Genomic DNA, 12542 nt, shown 5'->3' with positions numbered 1-12542 from the left:
TCCAAGGTTATTACTATCCTGTTCCTTTTAAGCGGAGGCGCCAGGAGATGAGCCTTGCGCATAAAAGGCACATGCATTATGTCCATCTGGCTGCTGCGCCCTCCTGGCCAGCGGCGCATTTGCCGCTGCTTCCCCCTTTTTTGCATCGCACCTTCGCACAGCCTTCCACCCCTGCCTTCCTCCGCTGCCCGTGAAGGCTGAATCCCATTTGCCATGCCTGGCGTATTTCATTAATATGCAGCATTTACACATGGAAGCTGAAATAATCAGCATGTAAAGGGGTTCAAGAGGAGACGGTTAGGGAGGACGGGGCTGCCAAAGATCGTCTACTCCACCCCTTCCTTAATGCACCATCCTACATGTGTGTTGGACACACACAAACACAGACTTCCCCACGGATGAATCCATCTAACTCATGAGTAGGCAAACTAAGGCCCAGGGGCCAGATCCGGCCCAATTGCCTATAAATCCGGCCCGCAGAGGGTCCAGGAGTCAGTGTGTTTTTACATGAGTAGGATGTGTCCTTTTATTTAAAATGCATCTCTGGGTTATTTGTGGGGCATAAGAATTCGTTCATTTGTTTTTTCAAAATATAGTCTGGCCCCCCACAAGGTCTGGGGGACAGTGGACCGGCCCCCTGCTGAAAAAGTTTGCTGACACCTGATCTAACCGCAAACAGAGACACAAAGGCGACTAAGTGTCCCATGTATTCAGAGCCTCCTATGCTTAATCTCAGGGTAATGGGTTTGAGCCCCACGCTGGGCAAAATAATAATAATAAATAATATTAAATTTTATTTATACCTCGCCCTCCCCAGCCAAGATTCCTGTATTGCAAGGGGTTGGACTAGATGACTCTCCCTTCCAACTCTATGGTGACATCGGTGATGGTGACACTCAAATACTTGGGGTGGCTTTCTTAAATCTGTGAGCCAGGTATCTTACCTACTGTATGGGCAGTGAATAAAGCCAGGGTCGCTAGCAAGTCTGAAACGGAAGAAGCTGGCAACCAAGACAGTATCCCAGCCCTTGGTTGTCTCATGAGTCATTGAACATGTTTACATCTATCGTCTCCTTCCTCTCAAGGGCTCAGGGCAGATAGGTCAAAGCCCAGCTACCCTGCTCTGGAAGTTACAAGAGACTGTGAACCTCAAATTGAGAAGAAAGGGGTGGTGAGAGCAGCCATTCAGGTGCAGAAGAGGAACCAGAAATCGAAATTTTGGCTAGGGAGGATTAGTCTCACGGGCATTTTTGTAGCCCCTCCTGGGAGCATATTGCAATTGTCTGTTTCAGTTTGGAGAGCTCATGGGTACTTCCCCTCCAAAAAAAAAATCCCCCTCAAACATGATTGCATCATTTCAGTATCAAAATGTAGGATTAAAACACAAACAGTGCAGACATCTGGATGGCTTTTTGCACCAGCGACGTTTTTTTAAAAAGAGTTTTTGTTGGCTTTCGTTACCCGTTGCATCGTGTTGGGGTGATCTGCCAAGAAACCGAAAAACCCAACCGTGGTAAAACTACGAAAGTGGCACATTTAGATGAGCCAGAAAGGAATGTTCTCATTGTTAAATAAATGCCGAAGTCGTCTTGTGACTTGTAGAAAAGTGCTAATGCCGGGTTCTTTTGGTTTACGTCCAGTCTTCTGAAATCTCCCCCCCCCCCCCGGCAGTAAAAATGTGTGTTAAAGGAGCTTTAAGCAAACAATTATGAAGCCGTTGTGTATTGCTGTATTGCTGTGGGTTGAAGCTGTGTCCCCATCCTTACTTCCTTGGCTGCGAGCCATCCTTCTCTGTTTTGGAAACCCAAAAACGGCAAGGGGAAATCCAGCTGAGATATCGAAAGTAATATTGGCTGGAACAAAAAAACAGGCAGGGCTGCTCCAAATATGGGCACAGAAGGTGCGGGCTGAGTTGAGATGTGTCGCTCCTCAAAGTGTTTTGCTGCTGCAGCCAGAGAGACAGGGGCATGGGGATTAAAAAATAAAATAAAAAGGAGGTCATCTTCTTGCAATATTTTTGGGTTGGACATATCACTAACTGTCTAGGAATCATAACCCTTTAAGAGAAGTAACAGAACTTGAAAGATGAAGTATAAAAGGGGAGAGGCAAGAAGTAGCAAATGAAAAGTATACTGGTGCCCATGTGCTAAAATCCGGGGAGGGGGGGGCATGACAAATTCACATGTTAGAAGGATGAATGATAACTGTCTGGGAGAGCTGGAGCCCATGAGAAAATTATTTTGAAAGTGAGAGAAGGCAAGGAATCTAATTATTTATTGAAAAGTGGAGCATTTTCATTATGCGCTGATGGAATAAGACACAGGAAAATATCTACATACCTTGCTGAAAACAGTGTAAGGACTGGTACAGCATATTTATATTTTCTTTTTTGCTGCTGTTGCTGATGATTTCTATATGCTAATTATTCACAGAAAAACAACCCTGTACATTATTATGCATACACATATTTATCTCTCTCTGCATATAGATAGATATAGATCATTTTGTATAATGTATAGCATACTATGTATATTACATTTTCTCTGCACCCTGGAGAAGACTTCTATGAATCTTTCCAATAAGTGTGTTGCTGTTCTTGTTTCTTAACCCTTGATTGGTGCATTGTTTGTGCTTTGCTGGAAAAGACACTTTGGCCATGTTCAAAGAAATGACCGCTTAGGAGTAGCCCCATGTGGGGCAAGATGCACGTTAAGGACAGTTGTTTATTTTCCTTGCAAAGTGCTCTGGCTAGTAACACTAAACAAAAGGCTGTGCAGAGAGATCCTAGCTGGCTTCACTGTGAATCTAAACATTGCTGATGTTGGTTTCTCCTCAGGATTACTACGGAATTACATTCCCTGCTCCAGCAACCTTAACGGGCAGAGAGGGGAGCCTTGCTAACAACCCTTACTCAGGTGAGTCTGCATCCCAAAATGTTGCCTGTGCCAAGTGAAGAAGGTGATGCTTTGCTCATTGTGGCTGCCAGGTTTGCTGGTTCCATCTTTAAGGAATAAATGTATGTATGCAACCTGCAGAATTCATGCTGCCAGACCTATGACTTAATATGGACACTTATTTTCACGGGGGTGGGGAGGGACATGCTTGTGAGCTTGGTGGAAGCATTAATTAATTAATTAAACGTATATCCCGCCCTTCATCAAAAGATCTCAGGGCAGATTCACAGCATCTTTCTGGCCAGCGTTAGAAAGACAAGGGGTAGATCTTTGGGCTTGATCCTGCTTGGCTGCAGCACTAAGATGAATTGAGGGTTGAGTATAAGATGCGTACGCTTAACAAAACTCACCTGTTCTATAAATGCAATTCAGTATTGCTAAATTCATGAAAGCGGAAAGATTTGGGCTTCACCCCTCTATAAGGGCCTCTGCTGGCCTCTGGGTCTGCCTAGATCCTTGAGTTTAGACAGCCACCCGATCTCCCAATGGGCTTTTTTTCTTTTCTTCCCAGGTGATGTAACAAAATTTGGTCGGGGAGATGCTGCCTCGCCTGCCCCGGCCACCACTCTCGCCCAGGCTCAGCAGAACCAGGCACAGACTCACCACACGGCTCAGCAGCCCTTCCTCAACCCCGCCCTGCCACCCGGGTACAGCTACACTGGGTTGCCCTATTATGCCGGCGTGCCAGGAGTCCCCAGCGCATTCCAGTATGGGCCCACGATGTTTGTAAGTCACAGGGGGGGGGGGTGTCGGAAGGGGTTGCACCTCAGCTTTGGCTTGGATTCCTCTGAAATTGTGGCCTGGGGATTCCACAGGGTGGGTGAACAGACTTTGCAGAGCAAAGAGGGATTTTGTCAGAGTGTGTGGGTTGTGGGTGTACAAAACCACACCCTCTGTGGCAGTGTGATTTGAGTCTCACCACATCGGGCAGTTCACCCCGTAAAGTTTTCTCCCAGGAAAGCTCTGAGGATGGGATGGCCTCATGTTTGGCATGCAAGGATTCACATCGTCCCCTGGTCAAAGAAGTCCTGTCTGTGTCTGTGGTCTCCTGGAGCTCTTTGTTCTCTGGTCACCTTTGGGCAATGCTGTCTCATTCCTGCATTGCAAAGGGTTGTATGATCCTATAGTTCCTGTTTGTCTAGATTGCCCACGTTTGTGAGGGAATGTCCCTGCCAAGAGGGGTGACCTGCCATGGCTTGCAAAAAGGCATTGCCATCTGTGCTGTGAGAACCCAAGCATGTGTATTTCAGCCAGAAAAGTATGGCAGTTGGTCAGCTTTTTCAAGCCTGGGAATTGCCTCACACCTCAGACTGAAGCATGAAATTCACTTCAGGATATTTGGGGGGGGGGTTTCCCCCCACTGTACACTTTCTTTCCACCTTCTCCCCCAAAACCCCAATTTTTTAACAGCAGCAACAATTGAAATGGTGTTGTTGCCACTGGCGTGAGCAGCTGTAATTCATGATGCTTCAGAGCCTGCCGTTTGAAGGCAAGAATGTCAGGAGATGGGACAGTATGTCACAGGACGGTTTTTGTAGAGAACAGAACTCAGGAAGTGCTGGATGAGCATACCTGAGGAGGTCTAGAATGAGCTAGAAGCAAGTGGGGAGGCCCTGAAATGCCTGCGAAGAACACTTGAAGTTGGAATTCTCTCGAATTTAATGGAATTCAAATTGTAATATGATAAAGTACAATATAAGAAAAAAAAGAAGCAATAAAAATACAATTCAAAATCATGATGCATTTAGCAGAGCATATTACAGTTCCTAAACAGGCAGGAAAATCGTTAAGTGGTCCTTGGGTGGGTGGGAGATTGGAAACCACTAGACTGAAAATAACCAAGAACTGAGTTTTGCTGCTACAGAAAAATAAAGAACCAGTTCAGGAGAGATAGCTCTTGCACAGACCCTTTAATTTTATGGATTTTGTGCACTCCATATTAGGTACCTTATATTTGTCAGGACACAGATTAAGAAAGCACATCAACCCAGGTGCATAAAATGCTACGTCAGTTTTATTTGCGGTGGGAAGGTGGAACCGAAGGTGGGAATAATAACTTTTGCTGGATGTTACTGGGTCCAGGAGAAAAAAAAGGGTGGATCTTGCAGAATCTCCAACAAGCTCTTGATTTTAATTCTTAGGGTTTGGGTGGGGAGACATCAAGCTCCATACTACCACCATGATAACGGTTCACACCATTTATCTGGACAAATATATTTTCGAGTCAGATTCAGAAAGATTAGTGCACCCACCTTGTATGTTCTTTCCCTTTTGCAAAACTGGTTAGCAAAGCATGTCAGCAAAGAGATCAGATCAAACAGACATTGGTGATACTTCATGGGGTCCTTTTCCAACGCTAAAACTCAGTGATTCTAAGTGTCCTCTAGTCCAACCTGCTGCAATGCAAGGATCTCGGCTAAAGCAGATGGCCATCTAACCTCTGCTTAGAAACCTCCAAGGAAGGAGAGTCCACCACCTTCCAAGGGAGACTGTTTCACAGTTGAACAGCTCTTACCCGTGCTGCTCCTTAGCTCAGTGCCCTTTAGGTATACAGTGGACCCTCTGGATACGAATTTAATTCATTCTGGAGGTCCGTGCACACCCTGAAAAATCCGTAACCAGAGGTGCCACTTCTGCGTGCGCACACAGCGCGATAGAGCGCTTCTGCGCATGCACATTGTGCGCAGTGCGCTTCTGGGCTTGCGGCAAAATCTGGAAAAATACTTCCGGGTTTGCTGCTTTTGCAACTCGAATATTACGTATCCAGAGAGGTACGTAACCTGAGGGTCCACTGCAGTTGGGAGCTGCCGGCTGGGCACTTGGTCTCCTCCCATGTGTTCTCTGCTTTCCTGCCTGGGGTGAGCTCTCCTGCTCCCTGTTCCTTAGCCAAGTGGCACGGGCTCTTGAAAATAGAGGTGCCTCTTCGACATGTCCACCAGGTGGCAGTCGAGAACTTCCAGCTGCTGCCACCTGACTCCTTTATCTGCCTTCTTCCAGGTCCCACCAGCTTCGGCCAAGCAGCATAGTGTCAGCTTGAACACAGCCACCACACCCTTCCAGCAGGCGACCGGCTACGGTCAGCACAGCTACGGAGCAGGTAAGAGGGGAGCATAGGCTGTCCGTTCTCTGGAATGTGCAGAGCAGGCACAAAACAGCAAGTGGACTTGCTGTCTCTTTCTAATGCTGCTTCTCTTAGTTATGGGGAGAGGACCCCCCTGGAATGAGATACTGCTGCTCCCACCCCCCTCTGGGATGCAGGACTTTGGAGACTTCTATAAAAACTCAATGAAGGTGGTGGGCAGGAGCCCCGTAAGAGTTTGTTGTGATGCCCTGCTGCTCTTGAAAACATAGGGCGGGGTGAAGGGAGGCTGGAAGCTTCTACAGAATCAGAGTTGCTTATTTAGGCATTTGGAGGGACGGCTCCTTTATTTTTCCGGCTTAGAAATGCTTGGCTCCAAGTCCCTCACAGTTCCCCACAACCCAGTATCTTCCAGATATTTTGAACTTCAACTCCCATCCTCCCTGACCGTTGGCCGCACCAGATGGGACTGATGGGAATTGTAGTTCCAAGCCATCAAAAGATGGCGGAGACGTGTGGTGTAAGTGGGGAAGGCATCTCTGCTCATGGGAAGCCTTTCGAAACCAAGACCACTATTCCATTCAAGCCAGCGGTAGTGTCCTGGGCTGTAGAGGCAGAGTAAGGCTTGGCTAAGGGTTAAACCACACAGCCTAGGACTTGCCGATCAGAAGGTCAGCGGTTCGAATCCCTGTGATGGGGTGAGCTCCCGTTGCTCGGTCCCTGCTCCTGCCAACCTAGCAGTTCGAAAGCACGAAGTACAAGTAGATAAATAGGTATCACTCCAGCAGGAAGGTAAACGGTGTTTCAGTGTGCTGCTCTGGTTCTCCAGAAGTGGCTTAGTCATGCTGGCCACATGACCCAGCTCCCTCGGCCAGTAAAGCGAAATGAACACTGCAACCCCAGAGTCGGTCACGACTGGACCTAATGGTCAGGGGTCCCTTTACCTTTACCTAAGGCTTGGCTTATCTCAGAGCCACCAGAAAGCAACGCCTGCACATGATGTGATTGTACTTTAGGCACAGATGTGGTCCTGCCAGGAATCAACATATCCCACTTCTTGCGTTTTCCTCCAGGCTACGATGACCTGACGCAGGGGACGGCAGCTGGAGATTACAGCAAAGGGGGATACGCTGGGTCGGCGCAAGCACAAAACAAATCCTCTGGCAGTGGACCAGGAAAAGGTAATGTAGCCGTTGGTGTAGGTGCCTTCTCTCCCTCTGTTGCATCAGAAGACCCAGAGCAGGGATTTTTACGCACATTACTTAACGTTCCATCAGGCTCCCCCTCCAGCTGTCATCTGCAGCCCCTGTTTCGTCAAGCTGTAGAGGGAGGGAGGATTGCAGAACCTTTTAATTGGCTCTGTTGAAAGACTAGCATCTTTTGGCTTCACCTCTCACTGAAATTAGATAGTCGGCCACTGGGGGAAGCCCTTTGAATGACTTTGAGAGTGCCTTACAGTTTTTGAAATAAATATATGTAGGCATTGTTTTATAGTTCCCATTCAGAGAGCTTTCTCCAGTTCCTTCCAGGCGGAAGAGATGCACTTTTATCTTTTCTCAATTAAGTGTTACGAGATTAAACAAACCTCAGCATGCCTGGCCCAGAGCAAAGGGTTGAGGAAGACAACCTGGCCACTGCAAGCAGGACGTGAGAGCTGAATGGCCATTGTGTGCTCCTGTCCACGGCTGCTGAGAGACATTTTATTACGTGCATGGCCACTGACGTTTTATTTTACCCTCCTCTCCTCCTGCAGAAGACACAGATATGCATATGACAGGACACATGCAAACTTTCTGCAAAACTGTGTCCTCCTTTGCCAGTGGTTTGGAGGGCTCAGTCCATGTGTGGATTCTCTCCTCCCCTCATGGAACAAGTCTTGCCTCCCATCTTGGCAGTTGTCAACATATATTTTAATTGCAGCTTGAAAGAACAGCAGATCCTTCTGGGGTTTGGGAGGAAGAACCGAGCTCTGTGCTCCAAAGAAGGGTGAATATCACCAGAGACAGTTTTTGGGCAGTACAAACTGCAGGGGACGCCACAACTATGCTGTAGAACGGAGCGTGTTTGTAAATTTTCACATTGCACAGGGCACCCCAATGCTTGAGAGCCCAAAGTCCGCCACTGACATCAGCTGTGAGGCTTGAGAGATCCCATTGCCTTTGGCAGTTTTGATAACTCATTGTTCTCTCTTTTGCTTCCCTCCCTCCCTCCCCCCTCAGGTGTTTCTGTGACCTCAAGTAACACAGGTGTGCCTGATATTAGTGGTTCAGTCTACAATAAGACTCAGGTGAGGAACTGCCATGTGTCCAGCCGCTTTTGTGCCTGCAGTTCTGCTTCTTTTGACTCTCCCAGCTGTTGGCATTTTGACATCCCCGTTGGTGGATCATCTTTTGGCTCTCTTTAGGTGCTTCTGCACAGAGACCTTGGTGGGAGTCATGCCGAGGCAGAGCTGACTTCTCTCTCTTGAAAACATCTGGGGCTCTGTCTGGGCAGCTCATCTGCCCACCCCCAGACAAAAACACTGCTCCCAGTTACACCCTTGCCCATGTTGCTGTGCTCCACACATGTGGAATCTGATAGTGACAACTCTTGATGGCCCTTTCAAGCTCCATGTGCAGTGAATGACTGTACATATATACACAATGCTACAGAAATAAAGCAGAAACAGCATAGGGGTACAATTCAGCATAACAGGTAAAACCATGATCAAGGTGACTGGAGTCACATGCCTAAATTGGACAAATAAAAATGTCCATCACCAGGCCTCCATCCACAGACCAAGTGCCATTGCTTTGAATGTTGCTCTAGCCCAGAGGTGGTTAACCTTTTTTAAGAGGGCTGCATGCACCCTTGGCCAGCCTTCTGGGTCTGCTTGCGCACGCAGCTGATCTCTACAGATCTTTCCATGCGCCTCCTCCACAAGGTGGCAACGCGGGAAAGGGCCTTTTCCGTGGCACCTTCATTGCAAATCGTTAGGCACCAGGCAAAAACAGGCTTTTTAAAAACTGTGTGCTGGGAGGGTATTGTTTTCATTTACTATGTTATGTATTTTTATATTAAAAACTGCACTGTAATTCTAGGATGAAGGATATAGTATAGAGATGTAATTATTCTCTTTTTAAAAAATCTCCAACCAGGGTGGGGAAAGAGGCCTTATTACTCACTGTGCTCATCAAATGATTGACGCGGTAATTGTGGAGGGGGCATTGTATAGCACCATTTTTTTGTTTCCCCACTGGCAGCATACATGAGCTGGTTTCCCCCATAGAAGCCTTTTCAGTTCCTGAACCTGAGATTGCCCCCCCTCCCCCGGCTGTATCTGCCCCAAACTGAGCCTTGCCAGTGGAACATTTCTGAAGCGGAGCCCTAGTTGTTCCAAACCGCCTTCAAATCAAAACTCTGGTTGCAGATAGGTAAAGGTAAAGGTACCCCTGACCATTAGGTTCAGTCACAGACGACTCTGGGGTTGCGACACTCATCTCACTTTATTGGCCGAGGGAGCTGGCGTACAACTTCCGGGTCATGTGGCCAGCAGGACTAAGCCGCTTCTGGCGAACCAGAGCAGCGCACGGAAACGCCGTTTACCTTCCCGCCGGAGCGGTACCTATTTATCTACTTGCACTTTGACGTGCTTTCGAATTGCTAGGTTGGCAAGAGCAGGGACCGAGCAACAGGAGCTCACCCCGTCGCGGGGATTCGAACCGCCGACCTCCTGATCGGCAAGCCCTAGGCTCTTTGGTTTAGACCTGGTTAGATCTCTGGTTGCAGATACTGGTTCTGTAATAAGGGTTTGGAGAGAGTTCCCTTTCTGCGTGTCGAAGTGTCTTTTCTTTTTCCCTTCTTGTGCAGACTTTTGACAAGCAGGTATTCCACGCCGGCACTCCGCCCCCCTTCAGCCTGCCGTCAGCCCTGGGCTCTGCAGGGCCCCTGAACCCTGGTGCTGCCCCCGGCTACGCTCCGGCTCCCTTCCTGCACATCTTGCCTGCCCATCAGCAGCCTCATTCCCAGATGCTGCACCACCACCTTCAGCAGGACGGGCAGGTGAGTTGCCCCGAGAGGCACCTGAGAAGAGAAGCCCAAGATTGGGGAAATAACTCTGCAGCAGATTAATTATGGGGGGTGGGGCAGAGAAAAAGAGGGTGTCCCATTGCATGAGCGGAACCCTGTTTGCCCAGCACGGAGTGCAGCCCCGAGGGATGATGGGGACAAGGTGGTCAAATCCAGAGCCCCCTCTGACCCACCCACCCAACTTCCCCTCCCCTTGTCTCTTTCCAGGGTGGATCTGGTCAACGCAATCCACCAAGCGCCCTGCAGCAGAAGTCTCAGGCTACCAAAACCGCCTATGGAACGTCTCCATACTGGACAAATTAATCCAACACAGGAGGAGGAGGAGGAGGAGGAGAAGGGAGGGAAGACGCCCACTTCTCGGACTCCCACGCCTGCCAGGAGACAATCCGCTAGGAAGGGGTGGGTGGGCTTGAGACAAGGCAACCAAGCGCTCAGCCCAGGCAGGGCGGATCCACACCCCTTCCTTGTGCGCGCGACTCCTTACCTGCTTCCTTTATGATTTGCTGTTGTATGTAATATATTTATGTATGTATTTGTAAATGTAATAGAGCCTAATGGTGGTTTCTGCATTTTTTGAAGCCTGTTTATTTCCTTTCTTAGAGGTAGCTTGGACACAACACTTACCCTTTCTCTGAACTTTTTGTATTTTTCTGAGGATTTTTTTACATTTTCAAAGGACACAGTGTGCCATTTTCTTTCCTTTTTGGAACCAGAGGCTTGATTCAAAAGCAGGTGTTAGCTCAGGCGAGTTCGTCAGACTCACAGGAAGAACCAGGTGCTGGGTTTTGTCTCCTAGCTTCGTACCTGACATCTTGCTTTCTGAAGATTACAAGGAGCCGCCCTCCTCCCCTTCCTGCCAGCACAAGGATTTAACATTCACAAGAAGTCCCATTGCAGGTTGCAGCATCACCCCTTTTTATTGAGTTTTTAAAACACAAAAGCTACAGTGCTGTCTCCGCCACTGTTCGTTTTTGCAGCCAGCGCATACGGACTCCCCATCACATCCCAGAACTTCGTGTCTGCCAATTGGGCACAGCAGTGTAGCTGTTCTGTAAATAAGAAGGTGCAAAATAATTGTGTTTTGTAACTTGGCCTTTGGCTTCATGCCACAAACCTGAACTGGCTTGACAAGAACCAGTGATGTCTCCTTCTGCCCCTCAATTTTGGGGGTGGGGCCAGGGAGATCAGAGGGGTGTTTGTGGGAAGACACTTCATTCTTCCTGTCCTACACCAACACAAGTGAATGTTTTAGAAATTTCATTTTTTTATTGGCCTGAACTCCACCTAATAAAATTTCTGAGCGTGTCAGTAGTGTTTGGAGAATCAGTTGTCAAAAGTCTTCCCCTCCCACCATTACCCTTAGCAGTTCTTAAGAGCGAGAGAGAACCATGACACTCTCTTGGAATCCTATTAAGTCTTCAAGGTGCCACAAGACTCCTTGTGGTTTTAATCCTGGGTTGCCAGTGTGGCACCAGATCAGAGTTACAGTCCTAAATTTCTGGAGAGGCAACAAATTGAACTCTGCACCCACCAAGTAAGGCTCTAATGTAGCTCAAAATGGGCACATTGGGAGTTTATTCTACTTTCGCTGTCTGGGTATCAAAATACTATGGAACCTTTGAGCAAGGAAGGGTAAGGAACATTAGTAAAGGGACCCCTGACCATTTGGTCCAGTCGTGGCTGACTCTGGGGTTGCGGCGCTCACCTCACTTTACTGGCCGAGGGAGCCAGCGTACAGCTTCTGGGTCATGTGGCCAGCAGGACTAAGCCGCTTCTGACGAACCAGAGCAGCGCAGGGAAATGCCGTTTACCTTCCTGCCGGAGCAGTACCTATTTATCTACTTGCACTTTGGTGTGCTTTCGAACTTCTAGGTTGGCAGGAGCAGGGACCAAGCAACGGGAGCTCACCCCATCGCGGGGATTCGAACCACCGACCTTCTGATCGGCAAGCCCTAGGTTCTGTGGTTTAACCCACAGCGCCACCCATTTTAATGTTAAGGAACATTAAAATGCACTTAATTTTTTATCACACCTAAGTTCCCTCTCGTTGCTTTTAGGTTGCTGTATCTTCCTCCATAGCAGGTATGACTAGTAAATCATCCAGCGCACCAGTATACTCTTGCACACAGAGGTCTTTCCCATTACTTGGCTGCCCAGTCCTTTTAGCTAGAGATGAAGTCCAGCTATTCCTCCACCACCGGGAAGGATCCAGTTCTGGAGAATGCATGCATCCCTATATTGGACATGTGGAACCAGTGGCCCTGCAGATGTTGGGCTTCTGATCCCATCAGTCAAGACAGATTCAACAGTCGGGGATGATGGGTGTTGAAATTCAGTAACATCTAGCAGGCTGCAGGTTCCTTACCCTGCCAAAGAGGCTTTCTTTTTAATTATTCCTGTTTTGCAGGTATGAAGCAAGTAGAGAAGGAAGTTTTATGTTA

General features: G+C 48.2%; 1 protein-coding gene across 5 annotated transcripts in view; it reads left to right on the top strand.

The window, feature by feature from the left end:
* Positions 1 to 10670, top strand: part of UBAP2 (ubiquitin associated protein 2) — a 75855-nt gene extending 65185 nt beyond the window's left edge. For all 5 annotated transcript variants that reach the window (XM_081929608.1, XM_081929605.1, XM_081929607.1 and 2 more), the window contains 7 exons: positions 2837 to 2915; positions 3466 to 3680; positions 5952 to 6051; positions 7107 to 7214; positions 8253 to 8320; positions 9883 to 10074; positions 10309 to 10670. In XM_081929608.1, the coding sequence (XP_081785734.1) occupies positions 2837 to 2915; positions 3466 to 3680; positions 5952 to 6051; positions 7107 to 7214; positions 8253 to 8320; positions 9883 to 10074; positions 10309 to 10404 (858 nt within the window). In that variant the 3' untranslated portion in view covers positions 10405 to 10670. The remainder of the gene's footprint in view (positions 1 to 2836; positions 2916 to 3465; positions 3681 to 5951; positions 6052 to 7106; positions 7215 to 8252; positions 8321 to 9882; positions 10075 to 10308) is intronic.
* Positions 10671 to 12542: the final 1872 nt, after the last annotated feature.

The sequence above is a fragment of the Podarcis melisellensis genome (genome assembly GCF_964234715.1).
Source record: "Podarcis melisellensis genome assembly, chromosome: 11".
In the NCBI taxonomy this organism is placed as follows: domain Eukaryota; kingdom Metazoa; phylum Chordata; class Lepidosauria; order Squamata; family Lacertidae; genus Podarcis; species Podarcis melisellensis.
The sequence above is the reverse complement of the archived record's forward strand: the minus strand, read 5'-3'. Positions and strand labels throughout refer to the sequence as shown.